The sequence below is a fragment of the Cardiocondyla obscurior genome, linkage group LG10 (assembly GCF_019399895.1).
Source record: "Cardiocondyla obscurior isolate alpha-2009 linkage group LG10, Cobs3.1, whole genome shotgun sequence".
Lineage (NCBI taxonomy): Eukaryota > Metazoa > Arthropoda > Insecta > Hymenoptera > Formicidae > Cardiocondyla > Cardiocondyla obscurior.
This window is the reverse complement of record NC_091873.1, coordinates 7,161,447-7,188,567: the sequence shown is the minus strand read 5'-3', so window position 1 is coordinate 7,188,567 and position 27,121 is coordinate 7,161,447. Positions and strand designations below refer to the sequence as shown.

General features: G+C 31.4%; 8 protein-coding genes and 1 long non-coding RNA gene across 15 annotated transcripts; 8 read left to right on the top strand and 1 right to left on the bottom strand.

Annotated features, from left to right (window-relative positions):
• The first annotated feature begins 206 nt into the window (after nucleotides 1-206).
• Nucleotides 207-1,961, top strand: LOC139105974 (odorant receptor 10-like). Its single transcript, XM_070662372.1, has 5 exons — nucleotides 207-709; nucleotides 820-1,155; nucleotides 1,292-1,493; nucleotides 1,650-1,805; nucleotides 1,890-1,961. Exons 1-5 carry the CDS (start codon nucleotides 342-344, stop codon nucleotides 1,941-1,943), a joined length of 1,116 nt encoding a protein of 371 aa, XP_070518473.1. The 5' UTR covers nucleotides 207-341; the 3' UTR covers nucleotides 1,944-1,961.
• Nucleotides 1,962-2,218: 257 nt separating this feature from the next.
• Nucleotides 2,219-25,580, bottom strand: LOC139105983 (uncharacterized). Of its 2 annotated transcripts, XR_011546270.1 has the most exons (7): nucleotides 25,363-25,580; nucleotides 24,882-25,274; nucleotides 24,505-24,807; nucleotides 24,363-24,410; nucleotides 3,211-3,334; nucleotides 2,427-3,061; nucleotides 2,219-2,307 (listed from the first exon to the last, which is right to left on the bottom strand). It is a non-coding gene; the product is annotated as an uncharacterized lncRNA (long non-coding RNA). The 2 variants fall into 2 exon arrangements; XR_011546269.1 differs by having other exon boundaries at nucleotides 24,882-25,580.
• On the top strand, nucleotides 4,608-6,486 carry LOC139105977 (odorant receptor 46a-like). The gene is made up of 5 exons (XM_070662374.1): nucleotides 4,608-5,294; nucleotides 5,481-5,816; nucleotides 5,935-6,136; nucleotides 6,198-6,353; nucleotides 6,433-6,486. The coding sequence occupies exons 1-5, from the start codon at nucleotides 4,933-4,935 to the stop codon at nucleotides 6,484-6,486; spliced, it is 1,110 nt and encodes a 369-aa protein (XP_070518475.1). The 5' UTR covers nucleotides 4,608-4,932.
• Nucleotides 7,286-9,081, top strand: LOC139105959 (odorant receptor 46a-like). Of its 4 annotated transcripts, XM_070662335.1 has the most exons (5): nucleotides 7,286-7,656; nucleotides 7,765-8,100; nucleotides 8,200-8,401; nucleotides 8,473-8,628; nucleotides 8,743-9,076. In XM_070662335.1, exons 1-5 carry the CDS (start codon nucleotides 7,295-7,297, stop codon nucleotides 8,797-8,799), a joined length of 1,113 nt encoding a protein of 370 aa, XP_070518436.1. In that variant the 5' UTR covers nucleotides 7,286-7,294; the 3' UTR covers nucleotides 8,800-9,076. The 4 variants fall into 4 exon arrangements, with proteins under 4 accessions (XP_070518436.1, XP_070518434.1, XP_070518435.1 ...); XM_070662333.1 differs by having other exon boundaries at nucleotides 7,765-8,401; nucleotides 8,743-9,081; XM_070662334.1 differs by having other exon boundaries at nucleotides 8,473-8,826.
• On the top strand, nucleotides 10,071-12,373 carry LOC139105969 (odorant receptor 43a-like). The gene is made up of 5 exons (XM_070662367.1): nucleotides 10,071-10,499; nucleotides 10,714-11,049; nucleotides 11,310-11,514; nucleotides 11,703-11,858; nucleotides 11,947-12,373. Exons 1-5 carry the CDS (start codon nucleotides 10,090-10,092, stop codon nucleotides 12,001-12,003), a joined length of 1,164 nt encoding a protein of 387 aa, XP_070518468.1. The 5' UTR covers nucleotides 10,071-10,089; the 3' UTR covers nucleotides 12,004-12,373.
• On the top strand, nucleotides 13,279-16,224 carry LOC139105968 (odorant receptor Or2-like). Its single transcript, XM_070662366.1, has 5 exons — nucleotides 13,279-13,815; nucleotides 14,050-14,385; nucleotides 14,667-14,871; nucleotides 15,121-15,276; nucleotides 15,349-16,224. The coding sequence occupies exons 1-5, from the start codon at nucleotides 13,409-13,411 to the stop codon at nucleotides 15,397-15,399; spliced, it is 1,155 nt and encodes a 384-aa protein (XP_070518467.1). The 5' UTR covers nucleotides 13,279-13,408; the 3' UTR covers nucleotides 15,400-16,224.
• Nucleotides 16,306-19,927, top strand: LOC139105980 (odorant receptor 46a-like). The gene is made up of 3 exons (XM_070662378.1): nucleotides 16,306-17,570; nucleotides 17,738-17,948; nucleotides 18,175-19,927. Exons 1-3 carry the CDS (start codon nucleotides 17,305-17,307, stop codon nucleotides 18,358-18,360), a joined length of 663 nt encoding a protein of 220 aa, XP_070518479.1. The 5' UTR covers nucleotides 16,306-17,304; the 3' UTR covers nucleotides 18,361-19,927.
• On the top strand, nucleotides 19,653-21,175 carry LOC139106145 (putative odorant receptor 71a). The gene is made up of 5 exons (XM_070662707.1): nucleotides 19,653-19,807; nucleotides 19,958-20,363; nucleotides 20,504-20,725; nucleotides 20,884-21,039; nucleotides 21,122-21,175. Exons 1-5 carry the CDS (start codon nucleotides 19,653-19,655, stop codon nucleotides 21,173-21,175), a joined length of 993 nt encoding a protein of 330 aa, XP_070518808.1.
• Nucleotides 22,221-27,111, top strand: LOC139105962 (odorant receptor 94a-like). Of its 3 annotated transcripts, XM_070662345.1 has the most exons (6): nucleotides 22,221-22,426; nucleotides 22,580-23,030; nucleotides 23,235-23,570; nucleotides 23,824-24,025; nucleotides 25,818-25,973; nucleotides 26,062-27,111. In XM_070662345.1, the coding sequence occupies exons 2-6, from the start codon at nucleotides 22,675-22,677 to the stop codon at nucleotides 26,113-26,115; spliced, it is 1,104 nt and encodes a 367-aa protein (XP_070518446.1). In that variant the 5' UTR covers nucleotides 22,221-22,426; nucleotides 22,580-22,674; the 3' UTR covers nucleotides 26,116-27,111. The 3 variants fall into 3 exon arrangements, with proteins under 3 accessions (XP_070518446.1, XP_070518448.1, XP_070518447.1); XM_070662346.1 differs by lacking the exon at nucleotides 22,221-22,426 and having other exon boundaries at nucleotides 22,448-23,030; XM_070662347.1 differs by lacking the exons at nucleotides 25,818-25,973; nucleotides 26,062-27,111 and having other exon boundaries at nucleotides 23,824-24,224.
• The last annotated feature ends 10 nt before the right edge of the window (nucleotides 27,112-27,121 follow it).

The following is a 27,121-nucleotide window of genomic DNA, read 5'->3' as shown; positions in this document are numbered from 1 at the left end:
AGGTTTGCTGTTCTAAAAATAAAGTAGCTTATTTGAGGGGAAAATAAAAAAAAAGAAAAAAAGAAAAAAAAAACCCCCCGTCACGTACGAACTATAGACGCTGTAAAGTCCTTCTCTCGAGCTGACTTGTATTTAATAATTAAAAGCAACGTCAAATCAATTTCGCGCGAAATACATCAAAGAGGGTTACACGAGGAATATCTTGAAACGTTACGGAACATCCCGGTTGATCACGTCGACGTAGTAATAGATAATTAATTTAATTACAATGTGCCTTTAAGAGAAAAGACACCGTTCTTTATACCGAGGGGTTTATACGTAGAATATTTCGTTTAGAAAACATGTGTGTGAACTCTTTAAAATTTACGTTTGCGCTACTCGCAGTTGGCGGATGTTGGCGACCGTCCACGTGGACATCGCCGATCAAACACAAATTATATAACGCGTACGCGTTATTAATAATTAGCCTAATGTATAGCTTTACAATCACGCAGTTTATGGAAGCCGTTTTAAATATCAGTAGCCCGGACGATTTAACTGACGTCTTTTACACGATGGTGGCTTTATTCTCTGCGTGCTGGAAAGTACTTAATATGTGGGTGAACCACGAGAGCTTTGCGGATTTAATTCAGGGTCTTACTAAAGGAACATTTAAGCCACTGCTATCTATCGAAATCGAAATTCAACGAAAGTTCGACAAAACGATACAGTAAGTGTAATTTTACTTGTAAAAAAAAAAATCTTTCGCTTATCAAGGTAAAAATAAATTTTTCTTAAAGACACTAAGTAATGTATTTATGTATTTTTTTTTTGTTCTAGAAATAATACGAAGCGTTATTTTCTATTAATTATTATTACTTTCTTCGGACACGTTTTGGTATCATTAATGACGAGTTTTAGAAAAAGACAGTTACCATTTAGAGGATGGGTACCGTATAATTATTCGTCGTTCGCGATCTTTTGTTTCACGTACGGTCATCAATACGTAGGCATTATTGTCTCGTGTTTTATTCACGTCGCTTGCGACAGTCTTATTGTCGGTTTGTTAATGAACCTGTGCTGTCAAATTACTATCTTACGACATCGTCTGAGAGCCATCGTAAATGGCCAGACTACTTTGGGTGATTGTGTACTTCAACATTGTCACATAATCAAGTTAGTTCGTGCGAAATCTTGTTAAATTTACTTTTGGAATATTTAATAATTAACTCGAAATTTTTATCTAACTTAAAAACTTTCCTCATCAAGTATACTTTTATTTTTGTGCAAAAAATAATGTTTATTTTTACAGATACGCTTACATGACTAACGCAAGATGCACGACGATAATTTCGTTTCAATTCGTAGCAAGTACATTTCTGGCGTGTTCAAATTTGTTCCATTTAAGTAGAATTACATTAAATGCAACTTTTATTATTTTATTTGCATACACGTTTTGTATATTAATACAAATTTTCATTTATTGTTGGTTTGGAAATAAGATCAAATTAATGGTTTGCATTTCTTTTAAATTATATTATTGGCATATATTTATGAATTTACGTTAAAAAAATTATATCACGTTTTTTGTAAAGAGTCTAAAAGTAAACTATTTATAATATACATATTATAATATACATCTCGTGAATTTATATATGCTATGTATGCAGAGTTATCATTTGGTCGATGATATTTTCGAAAGCGACTGGGTAATGTTGAACAATAAAACTAAAAAGGGTCTATTGATAATCATGATGCGCGCGATGAAACCGATTGAATTTATTAGCGCACACGTTATTAACATGAACTTAAATTCTTTTGTAGCGGTTAGTATATAAAACATTTTTATTTTTTAATTTGTTCTCCTAAACGTCTTTTTAATTATTGCAGTATATTTAAAATTCTTACAGCTGATTAGAACGTCGTACTCTATTTACAATTTACTAGTGCAAATGCAGGATTGATAGATATAAAAATAGGTACGTACAAAATGCAAGTAAAAGGCTGTTACTAATTGGTATTCATTTAAAAACATGTAATATTACGAAAAAATATTGTTAGTCTCTTCGATTTTCTTTTTTACTTTTGACTAGTTAATTAGAATTTTATACAGCATAAAAGTTTTAAATAAAACTGCTTTTAGCTTGATTATAATACGTTCAATATATTGTAGTATTTTTAAGAGACGTGTCTTGTATTTTATTTAAACTAGAAGAAACTATGCGCGCGCTATTTTTTACGAGACTTCAATCAAAAACTACAAAAACGAAACCATGCGACTCACCGAACTGCATGAGCATCAGCGGAGTTGAAGAATTCTGCCGGTGACTGTAACATAAGAAGAAAAAAATTAATGTAGACATGTTGAAAATAGTTAATATTTGAATAAAAAAAATTAAAAAAAAAATTAATAAAATGACAAATTTAAAAAAAAAATTAATTCTTACCTAAGAGTTGCTCCGCCGATGCAGGATGCCTCCTGGGCCTGCTCATCCTCTCGGATGGGACGTGTCGAGTCATCCTTCCGCGTTGGAAACTCGCGAACACCCCGACCGTGATTTTACAATCGCGAAAATTTGGGCACTCGCGTTTAAAAGAAAATCGTATTTCGAAAAAATCCGCCCGAATACTTTACGAAATTCGCGAAACGACGAACCCCGGCTGCGGTTCGTATAATATCGGCGGATACGATACTTTGCTCCTTCGGATTTTTATCTAAGCAGAATTCTCGTTCCGCTCAGATAAAAATCCAAAGAAGTGCTGAGCTGTAATAATATCAAAGTAAATTCCATACAAATGTATGCAATTTACATTGATATGTGAAATTTTAATTAGGACAAAATATATAAAAATTCACCAAATTTTTATTTTATTTTATTTATACTATTTTATAAGCTTTTTTATTTTGGGTCACCGGCGCGATGCATTAATATTTTATTTTATTAAATATTTATTTTATATCGTAGCCTAATGTAATTGTGCCGCGGTTCATATAAAAATATTTTCCCACCCGAATTTGCTAATAATTTCTACAAAAAGAAAGCATGCGACTCACAGATACGATGGCGGCGGAGTGTTTGATCTGTAACAAATAAATGAAAAAAATTAAATTGTAGACATCTCAATAATTATTTAGAAAAAAAAAAAAAAATTATACGCGTCTCTGATTTTTTAATTAAATAATACAAAATAAATTTAAAGAACGACAAGGAAAAAAAAATTGATTCTTACCAATGGGTTGCTCCGCCGATGCAGGATGCCTTTCCTAGGCCTCCTCCTCCTCTCAGAACTGGTCACTCCAACCAGGAAGTTAGGCTAGTGCTTCTTGGATAAAGGTCTTCTCTTGGATTTTTATCTGAAACCAAAAAAAAGTCATATTTGGTTAGAAAAGATAACGAAAATTAAACGTGCTGCGTTACAAGCAATTACAATTATTTTACGTGAAGTATTCACTTCACAGATTCCCGACAAGTACACGATAACGATCCCGAAGTTCAATTCGCGTCATCTAATATTTTTACGTACACTAAAAGTATTTTACGCAGCCGACCGGCCGGCACATACTTATACGTTTCGCGTGATCACCGCGTGAGATGTGTGCACGTGGTTTTAACTTACTTTACATCGAAAGGATGTACACGCCGGTACGCACAATTAATTTAGGAAGGTGATCCACGCCAGATTACGTGCCCCTGGCCCGTCGATTGTACGTAGGTATTTAATATGTACGGAGCACGTGCTGCGTACGTACGTATAACTCGACCGCTGAACAAGAACAGAGCGTGGGTGGGGGTAGTGGGGGGAATGTGGCTCGCGCGCGGCACGTACGCCGCTCACCTTTACGTGTTATCGTAAAAAATAAACAAAACGTGGAAGACTTGACTTGAACAGATTATACCAATGCGTTGGAGTTAAATCATGGCACACCGAAATGGCAAACAATATGTATCTTACAATGCAAGAGACTTTTACATTTTTTCGCGTCTCTGATTTTTTTTATTAAATAATACAAAATTAAATTTAAACACACAAATTTACAATTATTCACACAAATTTTTTTATTAATAGGATTTTAAAGAACCTTTCCCCCTGGCTCTTTTAATTATTATTAAATAAAATAATTACTTTAAATTAAATATGATTTTAATAAAATATTATTCTTAATTAAATTATTAAAGTTTCTTAGAATTAAGTTAAAATTTTGTTGATTATTTTATCAGTAGAAAATTACCTTTTCTGATATTAATTTAAAAAGTGGAATTAATTACAACGACGTGAACTCGCGAACTGAGATTTGGGTTACACTTAATAAATTTTCCTCTCGGGAAGATAAAAAAAAAATATAAAATATTTCGTTTATCTCTCCGATTCTTTTTGTCAAGAAAAAAAAAAAATATTAAGATATCACCGAAGCTCGCATTTCATGTTTTATTAACGTACCTATGCAGAATTTTTTCTGTTCTTTTTACTCCATTGAAACTTTGTTCTATATGCATATCGATTTATCAATGAAAATTTTACATATTCTGTATAATAAAAATTGTATGTTAATTGAAATAAATCGACCAATTGTTTTGCTGAAACGTTGCATTAAAAGGGAGCATTGTAAATTTGACATGACAAAGATTATGCAAGTATTAAATATTCAAAAGTAAAAGTAGGAAATGTCAGTGAAAAGTATTGTTACCCTCGCGAAGTAGCGTCACAAGTCTATAGACTTTCTATAACAGTGTATTCTCGTCAAGTTATATTATTTCGTTTTATTTCTCCTGAAATAGAGATTTTATCAGCCTAAAGTTATCTCGGGAGCAATAAATATTGATCAAAGAATTTAATAATCGGCCAAAAAGTTGATAGCGCGTTATGTAACATTAAAAATACATATTAACGTAATCAAATTTTATTTAATTTTTTGGTCTCTCAAAGTTAAAGTGATAATCATATTCCGATAAAATGCATATTCTGAAGCTGACATATACGATTGTCATGATATCTGGATGTTTTCGACCACAATCGTGGACGTCGTTATTTAAACGAACAGTTTATAATATCTACAGATTATACGTAATTACTATGTTATATACATTTACAATATTACAAATTATGGATATTATTTTATACGTCGACAATCCCGATGACTTTACAAACAATATAAATATGATGCTGACCATATTAGCTTCATGCTACAAAATATTTATCATGTGTCTAAATTATGAGAACATTGTGGCGTTAATTAACTATCTTACCGAAGAGCCATTTAAACCATTAGACACTAATGAGATGAAAATTCGACGACAATATGATAAAATAATACGGTAAATATGTATAATATTTTAATAAATTATTTATCGGTAATTAATTATTGTTCTTTGCAAAGTATCAATTTTATTTATAACATTTTTTCTCTTATACTATATATTGTCCATAAAAATATTTTTTAAATTGACTTATATTTTTTTTGATACAAATAATATCAACTTAATTGTTTAGTCACTTTCTAGGAACAATACCTTTCGATACTCAGCTTTGGTTGCAACAACGTGCACGTTTGTTATTTCGTCTTCGATATTCACTGACTTTAGACAAAAAAGGCTCAAGTATAGAGAATGGATCCCGTACGATTATTCGTCTTACGTAATATTTTGCTTAACGTATGCTCAGCAAATGTTAAGCGCATGCCACAGCGCTGTCGTGAACGTTGCAACAGATAGCCTTATGTGTGGATTTTTGATGCATATATGTTGTCAAATCGAGATATTAGAATATCGTCTAAAGAAAATTTTAAGCAATCAACTTACTATGGGTTACTGCGTACGCCATCACAATCGAATTTTTGAGTTAGTTATCATTTTTACGTTGGAAAGTTTTATTTTTATCGGCTTTATTATTAGTTAAATCTGTTAAGTGTTACTTTAGTATTTTTATGGCTCTTTGATAACGCAATTTTAATTGCAGGTTCGCGCAGATAGTAAATATAAAATTTACAAAAATAATTGGATTTCAGTTTATGGCAAGTATGATGATAATTTGCTCAAATTTATATCAATTAACTAAATCAACTTTGAATACAGATCATTTTTCATTAATTATGTATACGTGCTGCATGCTAACACAGATATTTATATATTGCTGGTTTGGGAACAAAGTCAAGCTGAAGGTACGTCTGATCGAATAAAATAATTTTTAAAAAATGTAACATTTCGCGTATTATTTTGCAGAGCCTCCAATTAACAGATAGCATTTTTCAAATGGAATGGCCACTCGTGGATAATAATATTAAAAAGAGCTTATTAATAATTATGAAACGTTCAATGGAACCTATTGAAATTTCCACTGTATATATCTTAACCATGAACTTGGATTCTTTCGTGACAGTGAGTAAAAAATTAATGATTTTATTTCCACATATCCGTTGCTAAATTCTAAAATCTAAAACCTTTTCTATTATTTCAGTTGCTTAAAACTTCATATTCTGTCTATAATTTATTAACGCGAGTGCAAGAATAATAGAAATTGAAGTATAAATAAAATTAATGTTTGATATGCATATGTATGATAATTATAAAAAGTTTGTAGTTTCATAATTACTATAATTGATTTTAATATTAATTCTTTTCATTAGTAGGAGTAAAAAAATACATATGTGTATACTATACGTACGTTATGCCAGTTTATACTTAAAAAAAATATTTTTATACACAGTACTGAATATAAATGTATATTAATAATTTTATATTTGATACTGCGTAAAGCGCGAAGCGTCGACATGTTATTGAACCGGTTGGGCAACGGCGAACGTGCCTAAACGGTACCCGTCATCGCGATTAATACCGTCAACTCCGAGTCCGAGGGTATAGTACAAATTACCGTAATCGAAAACATTATTTTTATCTTATAGCTTATTGATGTATTTATAAGAATCGCCCTCTTTTTCCTATACCGAAAGTAAAACTTTGTTCCTTTATACACATATAATTTTATTTTACTGTTTTACGTAAACGCCACTCTAAAGAAAATTGCTTCGAATTTATATATCAATAATGCAAATCGAAGAGGAACATCGCCTATTGCCGGAGAATCCCGTCGCAGGGTTTTCAGTCTATAGACGTTTTCAAGTTCACTCCGTAGAAGTAATGTTTCTGCGTTTTATATCCCGTTCGAGAGAGAATCCGTCGAGCCAAAATTATTTAAATAACAACTGTCGCTTGGAAATCTTTCCGAATTATTAAAATTATTAAAACGATACAGCTCGGTAACATACAGTTACAGTTTGCGCGAGTATATTCTCATGCTTTATTTGAACAAGAGAATATAGATGCAAGCTTTAAAATTTACGTTTTTAATCGTCACGTTCGTTGGCTGTTTTCGACCGTTATCATGGACTTCGGTGTTCAGACGCACCGTTTATAATCTCTACAGGATATTTATAATTACCATTTTATATATCTTCGCTTTTTTACAATTCATGGACCTTTTGTTGAACGTTGACAATCCCGATGATTTTACTAATATTTTATATATGGCTTTAAACGTATCGGTTTCTGGTTTTAAGTTACTAATAATGTGGCTGAATTATAGCAGTATTACAACGTTAATTATTACACTCGACGAGGAGCCATTTAAACCGCTGGATCCAGGCGAGTTGAGAATCCGTCAAAAAATTGATAAAATAATACGGTAACTATACAATATACATACACAAGGTGCCCTACCACGTGTAATTAAGCTCTTAGGGATAGATACATGGACGTGAGTGATAATTTTTCTTGAAACATTAATTTCTAGATCCAACACGCTGCGCTATTCGATTTTGATCGCGACGTCATGGACGTTTATGAGTTTCATGTCGTTGCTCACCGATTTCAGGCAGAGAAAGTTAACGTATAGAGAATGGGTACCGTACGATTACTCGTCGTACATGCTGTTTTGCATTACGTACATTCATCAATTTATAAGCACATTTTATTGCGCGAGCGTGAACGTCGCCTGCGACACGCTCATATGTGGATTCTTAATGCATGTGTATTGTCAAATTGAGATTTTGGAGCACCGTTTAAAAAAGATCTTAGATAATCAAAGTATCTTGCGTTCCTGTATACGCCATCACAACAATATATTTGAGTCAGTAATTTTTTTTAATAATAATGTAACTGACGTACATACATGTAATTTTGTATTTTTTGGACATCTTGTAAAACAAAGAAAATTTTTATATTGCAGGTTCGCGTATTTAGTAAATGCAAAATTCTCACAAATAATCGGATTACAGTTTATAATAAGCACGTTGATAATATGCTCCAATTTGTATCAACTGAGCCAATCGTCGTTAAACACAGACAGTATTGGGTTAATTGGATTTACGTGTTGCATGTTAACTGAAATATTTATATACTGCTGGTTTGGACATAAGATCAAGTCGAAGGTTTGTCTGATTATCGTATACGCACATATAACTTTAGACGTTTAATTTAAATGTGTCTGATTTTTATTTAGAGCGTTCAATTAGCGGATAGTGTATTTCAAATAAAGTGGCCAATAATGAGCAACAATGTTAAGAGAAGTCTCCTAATAATTATGAAGCGCACGATAACGCCTATTGAATTTACTACTGCACATATTATCAGCTTGAATTTGGACTCTTTTGTGACGGTTCGTATGATTAATTTAGTGTCGTGTGACATCCGTTATATTTACGTGCGTATTAAATTGAAATAAAATCTGTGTATTAATTAAATTATTATTAGATACGTTTTATTATTTCAGTTGCTCAAAACATCGTATTCCGCGTACAGTTTATTAGTGCGAATAAAAGAAAAGTAATATAAATGTAATATGTTGCTTTGCAATGCAACTGCATATATGTAATCAAAATATAATAAAAATATGTATAAAATATCGTTATGTCAATAGTAAAATCAACGGTGCATTTATTAAAAATTTTTTTTTTAATTTGTACTTAATAATGCGAACGCGAATTTATTAACAAATCCTTATTAACAGCAATTTTGATTTTTACGTTTTATATAATTTGATATCACTGCTTTTTTGTAAGAGAAATATTTTTTTTTTTAATAATAATATTTCAACAATTACGGACATTAAAATAAAAAATCTGACAGTGACTCTTTTAACCGGCTCTATAGATGATATTAATGTTTTATTCAAACGACTTATAGTCGTTGCTTAACTCGAATTTGATGAAATTCTCGCAATTTCCCAATGCACTGTATATGTATGAAGCAATATTCAAACGCTGCCGACAGTTGTAAATAAAATATTAGATCTACAGCGAAGGAAAAATCGTACCCCAAGAAGCATCTCGGAAATGCTACTGCTTTATTGATAACAACGTCAAGAATTTATTTTTCTATACATTTGATTGTATATCTGACTTTTTTTTTTTTTATTTATTTCGCAACTGTCACCGTAAAAATAACGACATGTCGTACTTACGATTCTACAATAAAAGCATCATTTCGCGGAAGGATATAACTTTGCGATATATTATTTCGCAAGAGAAAGATCGTTGTAAATCTGTTATTATGATAATAACATAGGGTTCACGTACATATACATATGAAGAGGGAAATTGAGTGAAATGTTATATCGAATTAAAAAGACTATACCACATTATGGGACTAGATATATTACAAGATTGCTGTTCTCTTAAAACATTATTTGACGTGTCACACAACGTGCACAAACCCTCGATTAAAACTTCGCGAGTGTCAATTAAGAATTATCCCGGCCAAATAAAATTCTTGTAAGTTTAATGTTTGAAAAGAAATATTAATTTAATTAAATGCAACAATATTATCGTATAATATGTAACGTGCTTTTTTCACTCGTTATTCTTGTTATTATTATTAAATTTAATTTTGCACAATTATTTATCTGAAGAGCAATTAATTAGCAATTATTCCTAATGATAAACAATTAAGCAATTTTTTTTTTCTTTAATTGTAACGCAGTAAAGTAAAATATTATACGTGCAAATGCGATATGCATGTTAAAAAAATCAATCTATCGATTTTTTTTTCCTTATTAAAATATTATTACAATTAGAACTTATAAAAATAAATGTAAGTGCGTTAATCGAAACAGTGATTGATGTTGGACAAGTGGATGTTGAGAAGTGATGTTGGAAAGAGAAGCGAAAAGCCTGTCTTGAAATTAACACTCGCGGTTTTAGCGGTCGCGGGATGTTGGCGACCATCATCGTGGACGTCGCCGTTTAAACACGCGATATATAACGCTTATTCGGCGGCGATCATTCTAATTTTATTCACATTCGCAACGAGCCAAATAATGGAACTCGTATTGAATGCTGCCAATACTGACGCGGTTAGCGACCTATTGTTCAATGCTGTGACTTCACTTCTGGCATGCTACAAGGCAATCGTTATACGAATAAATCATGACGGTATAACGATGTTGACTAACGATCTAGTCAAAGAACCATTCAAGCCGACGAATCTAAATGAGATCATAATTCGAGAAAAATTCGACAAGAGAATAACGTAAGTGAAGTCAGGTCACGTCATATTATTATTAATATTCAAGCCGGATATTAAAAATAGATACCGTAGTATTTTAATTATTTAAAACGCACTTGAATTATTTTTTATAAAATATTAACAATTGCTTAATAAATTTTATTATTGTCGTAATAAATAAGTGAAATGTACTACGTAAATTATATTACACATTTTGAAAATATTATTAATTTTATAGGAATAATACTTTAGATTACCTAATCCTCATTTTAATAACTGTTTTCTACATGATTTCGCTATCACTGTTCACGAATTTCAAGAATGGATCTTTAATGTATAAAGCATGGGTTCCATTTGATTACTCGACATCATCGTTATTTTATCTCGCGTACGCTCATCAGGTATTAACTCTGATCTGTATCGGTCTTGTTCATCCCACGTGCGACAACTTAATTTGCGGATTATTGCTGTACATTTCTTGCCAGATTGAAATTCTAGAGTATCGCTTATCGAACATCGCGACTGGCCGACAAAATCTACGAGACTGCGTATGCCATCACTTACATATATTTAAGTAAGTTCTTTCTAATCGCGAAATGTTTTATTCCTATCTATTTTCTACAATTAAAATTCTTCGATTATAATAAAAAAAAATAGTGAGGAATAAAGCCGCCACTTTAAATAAACTTTTTTTTTTTTAATGCAGAATTTGCAATAAAAAAAAATTATAGAACACAAAGATATTTATCAAACTGTAACGCATTTTTGTACGTATATATTATGTGCGACAAAATTAGTAAATATATGTATAGAAAATGTTCTCTGGATTTTTAGATACGCATTTATGCTGAATGATAAATTTTCGAAAATAGTTCCCGGTGAGTTCGCAATGATCACGGTGGTAATGTGCTATAATTTAGTCAACATGGCTTTTAAGTCGTCCGACGCAGTTTCTTATATACAAGATATTATGATAGTGGCTAGTACCCTGGCTCCTATTTTTTATTACTGCTGGTTCGGCAACGAAATTAAATTAAAAGTAATTCTAATAAATTAAATTCAATTTTAAGATTATTTTATTTAATTCGCTCGTTCGAAATAAAGGTATTTAAAAAATCGATTATTTTGTCTACTATGCTACAATATCGTCATTGCACTACAAAACGAAGGAAACGTAGAATAATTATTTGTACATTTAATTTGATAATATTATATATAATTTTCTAGAGCATTCAATTATCGGACAGTATTTATAATTTGGAGTGGACAAGTTTGAGCAGCAATGTAAAAAAAGGTCTGTTAATGATGATGAATCGTACTACAATTCCAATTGAATTTACCAGTGCAGATATTATACCGGTGAATCTGGACTCTTTTGTAATGGTTTGTATATTATACTTGAATAATTTAATTTTTTTTCAGATAATTAACATACGTTTTAATTTATAAATTTTGTTAACTTTATAATTAGGTGCTTAAGACATCATATTCGATTTTTAATGTATTAATACATTCGCAAAACCATTAATGAAGCACAAGAGTAATAAATGTTTTTATAACAAAGAATTCTCCGTTTAATGTTCGTCAAAAATATGTCTTAACAGACTTGACTTTAATACTTTTGCAAATATGTTCTTATAACGTCTACTAATAATAGAACTATTTATAGACTTTTATTACAAAGTAAAATGTAAGAAGTATGGAAATAAAATGTAGTCATTAAACTATTATACATATGTATATAAATTATTTGTATGGAATAAATGTTTAATTATTTTTAACGTGAAACATTGTGGCGTTTCTTACAATAATTAGATTAAATCTGCATGATTTAGTAATATAAAAATAATTAATGTAACTTTTCATACTTTCCACATAATTTAATTTAAAAAAATAAAATAAAGTAAAATAAAATTGTATCCTTAAAAGTACACGGTATCACAACATTGTAAATATATAATAATATATCGTAGATATTACAATAAAAATGTGACAGTATCACTTTTAATTAAACCGACTCTATAGATTATTTTATACAACGGGTTAAAGTCGCTGGTTAACTAGAATTCGAGAAATTTATTTTTTTTTTTGTACTTTTCCATTGTATTATAAAACAATATAGCAACGTCGATCGATCGTGATAAATAAAGTATTTCATATTACATGAGCAGCAAGAAAGGAAAAAAAAGCTGTATCAAGTATCTCGGAAATAACCCGCGGCTGTTGCTCTATTGATGACGACGTTAAGAATTTATTTCTCTCTGCATTTGATTGCATATGTGCTTCGCGATTGTCTCCGTAAAAATGGCAATATATTATACAAGTTTGCAATAAAAGTATTATTTCGTGAAAGAATGTCACTTCTCAATGTATTATTTCGCAAGAGGAACAATATTGCAAGTCTGTTATTACGGTAATAATGTAGGTTTCATACGAAGGGGGAAGTTGAGTTGAAATATCGCCATCGAATTGAAAGACTATACACCTTATGGATTTGTTATTTCCTGAAACGTCACTTGACTTTTCGCCCAACGTGCGGCAATACTGAATTCAAATACGAAAGTGTTTAGCCGAAAAACTTTTTTACCAGTTTATTAAATTTCTCGTAAGTTAAATGTATATATAAAAAAAAGAAAAAAGAGTTACTTATACGTTTTAGCACGAAATAATAAAATAATTTTGTAAAGTGCGCGACGTAATTTTTTTTACTCATTAATATGTCGTTAATAATTATAATTAATTATTAATTAATTTATTATAAAGATAAATAGTTAAATATTAATTTTTTTTATATTATAAATATTATAAATATTAATTATACTTATATGTATGTTGAAAATCTCAGTCTACCTATCAGTTATTGCTTTCTTATCAGTGCTTAATTATAATTGAAACTTGTAAATGAGTAAACACGTTGATCGGAACAGTGATTGATGTTGGGCAAATGGATTTTGAGAAGGGATGTGGGGAAGAAAAGCGAAATGCCTGTCATGAAACTAACACTCACAGTTTTAGCGGTCGCAGGATGCTGGCGACCACCATCGTGGACCTCGCTGCTTAGATACATGTATAATATTTACTCGTCGTCGATAATTCTAATTTTATATACATTCGCAATGACTCAAATAATGGAGATGATATTAAACGCCGATGATATTGACGCATCTGGCGACGCTTTGTTCAATACCGTCATTTCGCTTTTGGCGTGTTACAAGGCAATTATTCTACGAATAAATCACGGTAATATTATATTATTAATCGATAACCTAGTTCAGGAACCATTTCGGCCGATGGATCTGAGTGAAATCATGATTCGAGAAAAGTTTGACAAGAGAATAACGTAAGTTACTTTCGTTAACTTAAATGTTTTTCTGCTAACGTTACTTTGTAGTTACTTAATAAATATTAATGTTATTAAAAAATTATTTATACGCCGGGAAAAAAATGTTAATTTAAAATTTCTTATTTTACAAAATGCTAAAGAAGAAATAAATCTTTAATTGTTATAAAATTTTAAAGATACCTTTTATTTTTGTCATATTAAAATTTTATTTAAATATTATATTAATTTTAGGAACAACACGTTAGGTTTTTTAATTCTCGTTTTTATAACTGCTTTTTACATGATTGTACTATCAATATTCACGGACTTAAAAAATGGTGATTTATTGCATAAAGCATGGTTACCCTTTGATCGTTCAATATCGGCATTATTTTATCTTGCGTACGTTCATCAATTATTGACCCTGATATGTATCGGTCTTGTCCATCCCACGTGTGACAATTTAATTTGCGGATTATTGTTGCACATTTGTTGTCAAATTGAAATTCTAGAATATCGTTTATCGAACATCGCGAATCACCGAGGAAATCTACGCGATTGCGTACGTCATCATATACGTATATTTGAGTAAGTATTTTCTGTTTCTGAAATTAATGACTTTGACTTACAATTGCATTTTCAAAAAATTTTTTTTTTTAATTAATGTTATTAAAATTATTTTTTTTTTGTCGCTGTAATTTAGAATCTTTAATTATAACTAAGAATAATGCTCAAAAAAAAAGTTTCTACTTTAAACAAGTATTGTTTAAAATTTTTAAAAAGAAACAAAGATAAAATTGTAATTGATTAAATACAAGGACTTCAAAAAAAATTGATAGACACATCGAAACTATTATTTGTAATTTTAGATATGCGTATATGTTGAACGATAACTTTGCCAAAATAGTTCCCAGTGAATTTGCAATGATTACGGTGATAATGTGTTTTAATTTAGTTAATATGGCTTTAAAATCATCCGATAGCATTTCCTACGTACAAAATGTTATGGCAGTGGCTTGCACTCTGGCTCCGATTTTTTATTACTGCTGGTTCGGCAATGAAGTGAAGTTAAAAGTAATTCTAATAAACTCAATCGATATTTTTACACTTATTAAAGTAAAGGCACCTATTTCGGAACAATTTTTTTTTTTAATTGTTGTGTCTTTTAAATAAAGCTTTTTACAGTAAATCGTCGTCGTTAAAAAATTTCTTAATAATATAAAAGATAACACGAAAGAAATTAAAGTGTTCCAAAATTGGTGCGCGTTACTTATGATGTGAAATAAAGTATAAAATATGTGACTCTTGATTACAATTTTACAGAGTCTTCAATTATCAGACAGCATTTACAATTTGGAATGGCCGATTTTCAGTAACAACATAAAGAAAGGTCTCTTAATGATCATGCATCGTGCTACAATTCCAATCGAATTTACGAGTGGAGATATTATGCCAGCGAATCTAGATTCTTTCGTAACGGTGTGTGCAAGAAATTATATTTTTTTTTACAGATAAATAACGCGTATTCAATAAATTTTATAATTTTTCTAGGTACTTAAAACGTCATACTCCCTTTTCAATGTATTAATACACTCACAATAACGTTAATATAATCCAAGATTAATAATTGTATTTATAATGAAAAACCCTCTGTGCAATTTTTATAAAAAAAAAAAAAGAAAAGATTTTTTACAAAATTAACTGTAGCTCTATTATTTTATAGTATATGTATACATTCCAAATTAACATTGCCATATAGTTAAAGTTGCTAATGAATTCAGTATTGCGCAGCATTTTTTTTTTCTCCTCATAGTTACTCAAGTATATTAATTATCGACATGTAATAATACACAAAAATAGACATTATCGTTGAAGTTAAGTCACGATTAGATTTTTATAATTTCCTTCCTCCTCCCCCTCCCCCCGATATTTATACATATTCCACCAACAATTGAAAATACAATACAAGTTGGCGTGTACAACGCAATACGCGACGACATGTCCAACGTTGTCGAGCGATAGCAATAAAAAAAAAGCGTTATTTATTAATATTAGAATAAGTAACGCGCGTGAATACTTTATAAGAGTAACTTAGAGACCTATGGTCCCATATTGATAAACTTTCGAAAGTACACACACCCCGCCTTTTTATCTTGTGGAAATGTTCTCTACCCCATCGCGTGACAAAAATTGCAGCTCATCTATACGTCAGCTCATAAAAATAATATTCCGCGCCGTCGCAACATCACTATTACGATAATAGTAGTTACGATAAAATAGAGATAGGAAAAAGGGTCCCTAGCGAAGAGATACCACTGTCAGAAAGTAGTATCGCGAGACTATAGACTTTTCTGGGTAACATCTCGTCCTCTCGTAAAATTTGCTTCGTGATTTAACGGGCAAATACGTGATTTAGTTACATAATTACTTTACGTAATATTCGTAGGAGACGCTTTAATGTGATTCCGAAAAAAAATTTACCGCGAGGATTAATCGCGTACTTCGTAAGTATGAGAGATTATTATTTTTTTATGTGTATTATATAATATATGTACTGTCATAAAAGTTTTATTCTACCTTAACACGATGAATAACTTACGTAGGTTATATGCAGACGAGATTAAATTAAAAAAAAAAAAAAAAAAAAAGGTCAAATGATCGTGTTGCAATTTACACTTTTGCTCTGCACGATCAGCGGATGCTGGCAACCGCTTTCATGGACCTCGCCGCGGAAATATATATTGTATAGTAGTTATAGAATATTTCTAATTTGTTTAATAACTACATTTACGTTATCGCAAATTATGAATATTGCGTTTAATATTGATAACTTCGCTGAAATAAGTGAAAATATATATATGACGTTAACGGTATTTTGCGGGACTTATAAATTAATCGCAATGTGGATAACTAAGAAGCACGTTGTGACGATAATAAATTATCTTACTAAAGAGTCTTTCAAACCGTCGGCAGAGCACGAAGAAGTAATTCGACGAAAATATAATAAGATGATAAAGTAAGTATTATTCTGAGATTACGCAAGCGAGCATCAATCGTCACTTAATAATCATTTTCAAATAATCCAAAAACTTTAGCTTTATTATTGCGCTAATTAAATACGTTGTGTCGATATACGTTAGAAAGTAATTATATTTTATGTTTTATTCATTTAGTTTAACACCTCATAGTATGTTGCGTTTGGCACGATTTGATCATTTTCTGAATAAATTATTTTACATTCCTCCAATGCTTGTAAATCATCTCACAAACAACATATATATAAATAGTTAACATAATTCAAGGAAAATATAGCAATGTAAGTAACAGACAAGTAAATGCTTTTTTTTTTTTTTAGGAAAAAAAAAGCAAGTGTTTTAACATAGTAATTTTACATACTCATTATTTCAATATTTTTATAATCAAAATATATGTTATAGGAAATACGCCTTCTGGTATTACGGTCTTGTTCAACTAACAGTTATACTCATAATTTTAAATGCCATCTTTATGGACTTTTTGAAAGGACATTTGACGTACAAAGCATGGATACCATTCGACTACACGCAATCCGTTATATTTTACTTCGTTTTCGCTCACCAAATGATAGGTATGTCAATTACCGCGGCTGTTAACGTCGCGTGCGACAGCTTGGTAGCCGGACTTTTACAAGAGATTTGTTGCCAACTCGAGATCCTGGAATATCGATTGACTAAAATTTTACACGATCGGCACAGTCTCCGTGACTGCATACGTCACCACAACCGTATATACGAGTTAGTTCTCAAATTAATTATACTAGCCTAAAAATTTTTTATTACAATAATTCCATTTATATGTGCCTTCTCTTCTTTGTGTGCGTTGAAGATGTCCAATGAGATCGACAAGTAAATCTTACAAGCTACGCACGGAGAACAGACTAAATTATTTTATTAAATCGTAGATACGCGCATATGGTGAATCGAAGATTCGCCAAAATTATCGCCCTGCAGTTTGCAGTGAGCATGCTGGTGGTGTGTGCTAATTTATATAAATTGGCTTCTATTTCTATTACAAAGATTAATGGAAGTTTTCTCGCACTGATAATGTACACAGCTTGTATGTTGTCGCAGATCTTCCTCTATTGTTGGTTTGGAAACGAACTTAAATTAAAAGTAATTTAACCGTATATTATTTTATATTTATACATAATTGTATATATGGATATATAAATTAATTAGTTTTTCAAAATTTTATTTAATTTTATTTAAATTTAAATTAAATTTAAATTTTCTAAATTATAATTACATTTAAAGACGAAAATAAAGCATTATATCGCGCAACATACTTTATGTGTTGTACATTTTTAGTGCGATATCTCACAAAAAAATTTACTTGCAGAGTACCGGAGTGGTGAATAGCATATATAATATGGAGTGGCAGAAGCTTGATAATAAGAGTAAAAAAATTCTCGTATTAATTATGAGGCGCTCGATGATACCCGTTGAATTTAACAGTGCCGTTATCATCACATTAAATCTTGATTCATTTGTATCCGTCAGTATTATAAACCTTGTTGCATTATAAAACTATGCTTAATATTTTTCACAAACATTTTAAGTGACATTGAATTTAATTTAAATTTTTATTACAGTTACTTAAAGCGTCATATTCAGCGTACAATCTACTGAAGCGCTCTCAGCAAGAAATATAATTTATAAATCAAAATTCTTATTATATCTTACGATGCCACAACATACATATATATGACAAAAATACATACGTTAATTCATTATCGTGATTTAAATTTATTAAGCTTACTTCTAAGAGCATGTTCCATTTAAAACATCTTGCATGCGTAACTTCTACTATTGTGCGAAATAATTTCACCAGCGGTTGGTTAGAGAAAGTGCATACGTATAACTTTAATAATATCTCGATATACATATAATGGCAGATAATAGACAGCGTTATGTGAAAAAAACGTGATACTATCGACTGATCGCGAGTGCGTTGACTCTATCAACATTAAAGTTTCATTGCTTTAAATTATAGCTAATAATTCACTTAAACGACAACCAAGATCCTCTCTTCCTGAACAGGCAGTAAAAATATTTAATAATATATATTGTAATTGGACCGTACTGAGAGAAAAATAATTATGGAAATAAAGAGAAAAAATAATGTCCCACTAAAGACTGTCTGAAGAATTTATTTTACGTTTATGTGTCTCTTCTATGCCGTCGCTTTCACAGAAATATTCACAAAACGACACATGATATAATTTTATAATAAAAAATACATCTCGAAGCAATCTTTTACGTTAAGTTCGTGAAAGTATTATTTCTCAAGAACGTTTTCGCTTATTAAAATAATAACAGAGACGTGGGTAGTTATGCAGCGAGTAAAAAATATCACAGTTGGAAAATTATCGAGAAGTAACAATAGATTCTTGTTCATTATTGCTTGAGGAGCCGACGAAATAAAAATTTAATCAAGTAGTATAACTAAAAATGACGCGAGCAGTTTACATTTGACCCGATAACGTGATGGACGGTACAGAAGCAGACAGAAACGGTGCGAGTTAATAAAAAAAAAATTTCGTGCAAGTGCCTTATATGAATATTGTAATGTTAATAGCAAATTGCGTTTAATTAGCATTGAAAAAGGCTTGAAGCATGCTAAAATATACATTGACGGTCTGTTCGGTCGCTGGATTCTGGCAGCCACTTACGTGGACGTCGATGTTCAAACATATATTTTACAAGACTTTCGCGGCGTATCTGATTTCGACAGCGTATATATGTGTGATTTCTCAATTTATAAATATAATAATAAATGTCGACAACTCCGACGAATTTACCGACACGTTATACATGATGTTAACGATATTAGTAGCGGGTTACAAACAGGTTTACATATGGATCTACCGTAAGGATTTTTTGGATCTAATAAACATGCTTACGGAAAAACCTTTCGCACCATGTGACGCGATCGAAATAGAGATTCAGGAGAAATTTGAGTATTTTATAAAGTAAGTATGACAATGAGCTTAAAAAGAATTAACCGATTTACTCGAATATAAATTTTATAAATACTTTGGCTTGCTTCTTTGAATATTTATTTAGCTTTATGTTAGGCATCGATAGAAAAATTAATCTAATAAAATTATTATTTTATGTAGAAGAAATACGCGGAGATATTTAATTGTCGTTATGATAGCAGTCGTAGCGATGATATTGATGTCTATCTCCTCGGATCTCAAAGAAAGAAATTTAACGTTTAAAGCATGGATACCGTTCGACTACTCATCTCCCACTGTATATTTTTTTGTGTACACTCATCAGTTAATAGCCATGTACGACTCTGCTATAGTAAATGTGTCCTCCGAGAGTTTACTTTGCGGATTTTTACAGCACATATGCTGCCAGTTCGAAATCTTGGGACATCGATTGACGAAAGTCAAGGATGATCAAAATCTTTTAGGCGCCTGCATTTCTCATCACAACCGTATTTTTGAGTTAGACCATTTACACGACTTTGTGCTTAAAATAACTTTTCTTTTTACGCTTGGGTTGTTTTTTTTTCTTTTTTTTTTTAATTAAAAAGCTTTTATTAATCTACAATATATAGATTTATAGATTAGAAACAATGTCTGTTAATTTTTCTAACAGAGTAATTAAATTAATAAAATGTTAACTACATATAACGTCTACGTCATGTTACGTAGAATATTTATACTTATTGCAGATACGCGTATTCGGTAAATGATCTGTTTGCAAAGATAATCGTTGCACAGTTTCCCGTAAGCATGTTAGTGGTGTGCTCGAATTTATTTCGACTGGCAATGGTGACCGATCTCGTGAGCGCTTTCGCCTTGGTAATGTACACTAACGTAATGTTAGTGCAAATTTTTAACTACTGCTGGTTCGGAAACAAAGTCAAGCTGCAGGTATATTTTTATTTAATAAATATATTAATCTCTTAAAAATTGCCCAAGACAACAGTAAGCTTAGGGGCCGAGAACTAATTAACTAACACGTAATAACTGACACGATTACAAATATTATACTTCTCATTAATGTTGCACAAAAAATATTACAATTTTAGAGTGCTGAATTGATAAATAGCATTTTTAATATAGACTGGCCAGATCTGAATAATAGCAACAAAAAGGATCTCTTGTTAATGATGAAACGCACGATGAGTCCTATCGAGTTTACTGCTGCGTACATAATCTCAATGAATCTCGAATCGTTTGTAGCCGTCAGTATTAATCAATAATACTATTATTAAATATTAAAACTATTTCGAATAATTTAAATACATTGATAATTTTTTTTTCTAGCTGCTCAAGATGTCATATTCAGTTTTCAATTTACTACATCAAACGCAAGAATAGTAACGACTCTGTTCACATGTATATTTTATTAAAAAACACACGAATAGAAATAAAAAAAGTGTAGAAATAAATATTGATATCTTGTTAATTAGCATAACAATTTTTACAAATTTTAAAAAGTCGCTACCAAGACGTCAAAGATTAATTTCAAATAATAAGATTTAAAATTTATAATATTTTTAACAAGCATTTAAAATATAAAATTCAAACAATTAAAAAAAAAAAAAAGTTTAAACGTACAATATGACTTTCTTTTCGTAATTTACCATATTTTTCTATTTATAAAATCATAATAAAACGAACATTTACGTGAACGTTACAGTGGATAAAAATATCAACGTTTGTAATTTAATGTTAAATTTAATTATCACATATTTATTCTCGATTTTATGAATAATTATGTAATATCTTTACCTTGCCATTTCGGTGCAAAATAATTTTTTTACTTGCGTCATATGCATATTCACAGAGAAAATGTACGTAGGACTCAATATTCAATAAAATATGTTATACATATATCTACGTTTCGACAGCGAGTGGCAGACAATACGCCGTAAAAAGTACATTTACGACTGACTAAGTGCACTGTCTCTCAACATTAAAGTTTCATTGCTATGAATTATAACTAATGATTAACTACGCGACAACCAAGATATTCACTTTGCGAACCGGCGGTAAAAATATTTTGCAGCGCATTGCAACCGTGCGATATCAAAGGAAAAAAAATCGTGGAAATACAGAGAAAAAAAAAAGAAAAAAAAGAGGAATAATATCACATTGAGAACAATTTGCGGAATTTATTTCTATCTCTACCTGTCTTTTCTACCGAGTCGTCTTTATAAAAATACTAGTAGATGATGCATAATATAATTTTCTAATAAAATATACATTTCGAAACAAAAAAATCTTGCGTCTTGACTCATGAAAGTATTATAACTCGAGAATGTCGTTCTACCTTCCTATTATAATAATGATAGAAAAATACGTGTACAAATACGCGTAGAACAAGTAGAAATATCACTATTAGAAAATCCTCGAGAGATTCAATAGACATTTTGATTGATTTATTGTTGCGCGTTTGAGAAGAAAAAAAGAAAAAAAAATTCAAAATTTAATCAAATAACATATGCTGAAAATTATGTGAGCAGTGAACACTCCTGTTTAAGTTACGCTTTGTAATGTAATAAGAAACTGAGCCAGACAGATGATATAGTGCAAATTAATCGGAAAATCTTTGTAAGTGTCTTACATGTACGTATAAAAAAAATTTTAATAATACAGAAATTTATATAATTAATTTTTAAATCGACATTGTGTGTACCGCACTATATTTTTTTATAAATTAAAAAAAAAATGTTTCTTTAAGTTATTTAAATTGCTTTTTTTTCTATTTTTTTTTTTAAGAAACGTATTTCAACTAATACGATTAACAATAATGCAATGCTGTCACCAAATTGTGTAGATTAATTTGCATTATAAAAAAAAAAGAAACTCAGAATATGCTAAAATATACATTGACGGTCTGTTCGGTCGCTGGATTCTGGCAGCCACTTACGTGGACGTCGATGTTTAAACATATAATTTATAAGACTTTCGCAGCGTATCTGATTTCAACAGCGTACATATGTGTCTTTTCTCAATTTATAAATATCATAATAAATGTCGACAACTCCGACGAATTTACCGACACGTTATACATGATGTTAACGATATTAGTAGCGGGCTACAAACAGGTTTATATATGGATCTACCGTAAAAATTTCTTGGATCTAATAAAGATCCTTACGGAAAAACCTTTCGCGCCATGTGACTCGAGTGAAAAAATAATACAGGAGAAGTTCGAGTACTTTATAAAGTAAGTGCCGCGATCAGATTACGCGATTAAATCACTCGATCTGCGATATATTTTATAAATATCGTCTCAGAATTTTTCTAAGTGTTTTTACGATTTATCGATAGTAATTGTAGCATAAAAATATCTCACGTTATTAATACCTTTTTAATTACATAATTTGATAACGTATATTATGTCTCGTTTAATTAAATTTTATGTACGTAGACGAAATACTCGGAGATATTTAACCGTCGTTATGATGTCGGTGGCGGCGATGATATTAATGTCCGTTTCTACGGACCTCAAAGAAAGAAATTTAACGTTTAAAGCATGGATACCGTTCGACTACTCATCTCCCACTGTATACTTCTTTGTATATACTCATCAATTAATAGCCATGTACGACTCTGCTATAGTAAATGTATCTTCCGAGAGCTTACTTTGCGGATTCTTGCAGCACATATGCTGCCAGTTCGAAATCTTGGGATATCGATTGACTAAAGTTAAAGACGACGAGAGTTTTCTACGCGACTGCATTTCTCATCACAATCGTATCTTTGAGTTAGGTTACTTAATCAATTTTATGCATAAAATATATTTCTACTTCACGCTTTTTTTTTTTTTATATGCATACATACATGTAGTTAGAAAACTTAATTAAATTCCTCTTGAATTTTACGTTAAGGTTAAAATAAAATTTAACTAAGACACCAAAGGTGCAAAAGAGCAGTCAAGAATATTTCACGATTTACAAATAATTTAAAAAGTTTTGAAATATATAATCTAATAATTTTTTTTTTTAATTTTATTGCAGGTACGCGTATACAGTGAATAATCTCTTTGCAAAAGTAATTGCTGCCCAGTTTCCCGTAAGCATGTTAGTAGTCTGTTCAAATTTATATCGACTAGCTATGACGACCGACTTTGTGAGCTTCGTGGCACTGGTTTCGTACACGAGTGTTATGCTAGTACAGATTTTCAACTACTGCTGGTTTGGAAACAAAGTTAAGTTAAAGGTATATTTTACAGGACAAATAAATAGAATTTAATTTAATACACTCAGTGCGACGATTCGATAAGCTCGACCTGTACAATTATCGACAATCTGTTGCTGGCGAGAAACTAACTATCGGCATGGGAGAGTTTAATATTGCAGAAGTTTCACGAAGCTAATTTTTTTTCAAAGCAGATTAATCTTGAATTTGTTTAACTTTAAACGGTTTTATAGTTTTTCTTTTTTTCTTTATTAATTTATTTAATAATATAATATGTCTTTGTTAATATATTTGTCATAATTTCGCACCCCAACGCTGATATCATAACGCTGGATAAAAATAATTATTTCTTACTCACCGATTCGAAGCGCAGCAGCGGAGTTACAGGAGTGCAGCTGCGATCATCCTGCAAAAATACAAATAAAACAAATTATAGAAACGTTCAAAGTAATATTATTAATAAAAAAATTCAATTTAATTCAATAAAAAATAATTCTTACCAAGGCGTTGCTCCGCTGAAGCAGGATGCCCTTCCTGAGCCTCCTCCTCCACTCAGATGGGACGTGTCGAGTCATCTTTACACGCACTGGACACCCGCGAACGCGGCCAAGTGAATTTATAATCGCGAGAGCTAAGCACCGAGTACATTTACGAGCGACGCAATTAAAGAGTACCCGCGATCCTACTTCGTGAAGCGAAACATCGCCCGCGTTACTATTCGGCACCTCCGATTAAAAGACAGACAACGAGCAGGCTGAGGTTCGTTCATTCAACCATATCGGCGTGCGGTACTTTAACCCCATCTGAAACAGAACAAGAGACACTCATTGAATCATTCGTAAAATATACAGCGTGCTTTTTAAGCTGTTGTCCTTACCACGGGCACCGGAATTGTTGTAGATCAAGCGCGGCATCAGCTCCGTCGTCTACCAGTACACACAAAGCGGTGACTCGTCCCAGCTCCGCTCGGTGTTGCGTATCTCGACTCGACCTTCGGCTGGGGCAGGGGGAGGAGGGAGGGAAGCTTGCGTCGCGCGAGTTATGCACGCCGTTGTCCTTAGCACAGGTTGCGAGATTGTTGTAGGTCAAGCGCGGGCATCAGCTCCGTCGTCTACCAGTACACACAAAGCGACGACTCAATCTCAGCTCCGCTCGGTGTTGCGTGCCTCGACTCGACCTTCGGCTGGGGCAGAGGGAGGGAGGAAGGAAGCTTGCGTCGCGTGAGTTACGTACGCCGTTGTCCCTGCGTCCCCGCTCGCTCGCTACGCAGCTTTAATAAAAAAGATCACTTTAAATATACTTAAAATAATCGCGAGAGAGGCGAACATATTTAACGTACGAGTCAGGTTACGACTTACCTCAGTGATACGAAAATGTTGTCGTCGGTGCTCTCTGCGTATAGAGCACGCGTCGTAGAGTCGATCCGTACCGGGTTACGTTCTTTTTCGTTAGATGAGCGCGTTACTTTTCGTACGTAAGAAGCACCTTCCTTGCACGTGTCGTTCGCTTGATCGTCGCCAGAGGAATGGAGGAAGGAGGGAAGGCAGCGCGCTCGCTTCGCACTTCCCCCACTCCTTGCTCCACTGCCCCGCTCACTCCGCTCACCCCGCTCACCCCACGCAATTCAAGGCGCTGCGCGCTGTAAAAAAATTAAATTTAAAGTAATATTACACTTGCGTATCAGATACTGCTAAATTTTATTTCATGCAAGAATTATTATCAAACGATATTTCCTAACTATTTTAGAAGATATGCATATATGTATATATTTTTCTACTCGAAAAAACGTTACATGTATTAAATTAATTTTTAGAGTCTCGAATTGATAAATAGCATTTATAACACGGAATGGCCGGAACTTAACAATAGCAGCAAAAGGGATCTCTTATTAATTATGAAACGCGCGATGACTCCTATTGAATTTACTAGCGCGTACATAATCACGATGAATCTCGAATCGTTCGTAGCCGTCAGTAAAAAAATTAAGATATAATATTAATATTAAATATTACAATTATTTCAAACAATTTAAAATACATTTACAATTTTTTTTGCAGTTGCTCAAGATGTCATATTCAGTTTTCAATTTGCTGCATCAAACGCAAGAGTAGCAACATGATTAACAAACAGCAATTGTTCACATTTATATGTTATTACCAGACACATTAATAAAAACGCATGTACGATGTAGAAATAAATTTAATACCTTGTCATTCAGCAAAATAACTTTTGGAGATTTAAATAATTTTTACTAAAAATTTTCATTGATATTAAAAATTGTGATATGAATAAATAATTAAAATGCGAGACTAGAGATTCATTCCAAAAAAAACTCGAATAAAACGATAATTCTTTTTTATAATTTGCAATATTATATTCTGTACTATTTATTTATAAAAACCTTTATTTAACGACGCATAATATAAAAATTGTGATATGAATAAATAATTAAAATGCGACACTAGATTCATTAAAAAAAAAACTCGACTAGAACGATAATTTTTTTTTATAATTTGCAATATTATATTTTGTACTAAGTATTTATTTATAAAACCTTTATTTAACGGCGCTTAATTACCTCAACTTCCCTGTTTTAGTATTGTACTTTTTAATATTACTTATACAAACATTCTGTATAATAAACTATCTTTACCTTTTCGTCTAAGAATTAAATTAATTTTCTTACCTGTACATTTAGATAGAAAGAATGTAAAAATCAATATTCAACCAAGTATGTAAAGTTATTTCTGTTTGACAGGGGATAGTAGACAATACACTGTAAAAAGTACATTACTTTTGACTAACCGCATTGTCTATCGGCATTAAACTTTCATTGCTAGAAATTATAGCTAATGATTCGCTACGCAACAACCAAGATGTTCACTTTATTAACCGACAGGTAAAACATTTTGCGACGTACTGCAACTGAGCCATATATCGAAAGAAACAAAGTCGTGAAAACAGAGAAGGGAAAAAAAAAACGAGAAATAATATCACATCGACGATAGGACAATTTAAACAATTTATTCTATCTCTGCAGGGTTTTTTTTCTATTACGTCTTCTTCATGAAAATGTCAGCGGACTATGCACGAGTAATTTTCTAATAAAATATACAT

Coding starts and splice junctions, on each gene's coding strand:
- LOC139105959 (XM_070662332.1), top strand. CDS start 7,295: ATGCAAGCTTTAAAATTTACGTTTTTAATCGTCACGTTCGTTGGCTGT. Junction 7,657..7,764: donor AAAATTGATAAAATAATACG/GTAACTATACAA, acceptor ATTAATTTCTAG/ATCCAACACGCTGCGCTATT. Junction 8,402..8,472: donor GACATAAGATCAAGTCGAAG/GTTTGTCTGATT, acceptor ATTTTTATTTAG/AGCGTTCAATTAGCGGATAG.
- LOC139106145 (XM_070662707.1), top strand. CDS start 19,653: ATGTTAACGATATTAGTAGCGGGTTACAAACAGGTTTACATATGGATC. Junction 19,808..19,957: donor AAATTTGAGTATTTTATAAA/GTAAGTATGACA, acceptor TATTTTATGTAG/AAGAAATACGCGGAGATATT. Junction 20,364..20,503: donor TTGGGTTGTTTTTTTTTCTT/TTTTTTTTTAAT, acceptor CATGTTACGTAG/AATATTTATACTTATTGCAG.
- LOC139105977 (XM_070662374.1), top strand. CDS start 4,933: ATGCATATTCTGAAGCTGACATATACGATTGTCATGATATCTGGATGT. Junction 5,295..5,480: donor CAATATGATAAAATAATACG/GTAAATATGTAT, acceptor GTCACTTTCTAG/GAACAATACCTTTCGATACT. Junction 6,354..6,432: donor ACTTGGATTCTTTCGTGACA/GTGAGTAAAAAA, acceptor CTATTATTTCAG/TTGCTTAAAACTTCATATTC.
- LOC139105969 (XM_070662367.1), top strand. CDS start 10,090: ATGTTGGACAAGTGGATGTTGAGAAGTGATGTTGGAAAGAGAAGCGAA. Junction 10,500..10,713: donor AAATTCGACAAGAGAATAAC/GTAAGTGAAGTC, acceptor TTAATTTTATAG/GAATAATACTTTAGATTACC. Junction 11,050..11,309: donor CATCACTTACATATATTTAA/GTAAGTTCTTTC, acceptor CTGGATTTTTAG/ATACGCATTTATGCTGAATG.
- LOC139105968 (XM_070662366.1), top strand. CDS start 13,409: ATGTTGGGCAAATGGATTTTGAGAAGGGATGTGGGGAAGAAAAGCGAA. Junction 14,386..14,666: donor CATCATATACGTATATTTGA/GTAAGTATTTTC, acceptor TTGTAATTTTAG/ATATGCGTATATGTTGAACG. Junction 14,872..15,120: donor GCAATGAAGTGAAGTTAAAA/GTAATTCTAATA, acceptor ACAATTTTACAG/AGTCTTCAATTATCAGACAG.
- LOC139105962 (XM_070662345.1), top strand. CDS start 22,675: ATGCTAAAATATACATTGACGGTCTGTTCGGTCGCTGGATTCTGGCAG. Junction 23,031..23,234: donor AAGTTCGAGTACTTTATAAA/GTAAGTGCCGCG, acceptor TTATGTACGTAG/ACGAAATACTCGGAGATATT. Junction 23,571..23,823: donor CATCACAATCGTATCTTTGA/GTTAGGTTACTT, acceptor ATTTTATTGCAG/GTACGCGTATACAGTGAATA.
- LOC139105980 (XM_070662378.1), top strand. CDS start 17,305: ATGGACTTTTTGAAAGGACATTTGACGTACAAAGCATGGATACCATTC. Junction 17,571..17,737: donor CACCACAACCGTATATACGA/GTTAGTTCTCAA, acceptor ATTAAATCGTAG/ATACGCGCATATGGTGAATC. Junction 17,949..18,174: donor GAAACGAACTTAAATTAAAA/GTAATTTAACCG, acceptor ATTTACTTGCAG/AGTACCGGAGTGGTGAATAG.
- LOC139105974 (XM_070662372.1), top strand. CDS start 342: ATGTGTGTGAACTCTTTAAAATTTACGTTTGCGCTACTCGCAGTTGGC. Junction 1,156..1,291: donor CAACATTGTCACATAATCAA/GTTAGTTCGTGC, acceptor TTATTTTTACAG/ATACGCTTACATGACTAACG. Junction 1,494..1,649: donor GAAATAAGATCAAATTAATG/GTTTGCATTTCT, acceptor CTATGTATGCAG/AGTTATCATTTGGTCGATGA.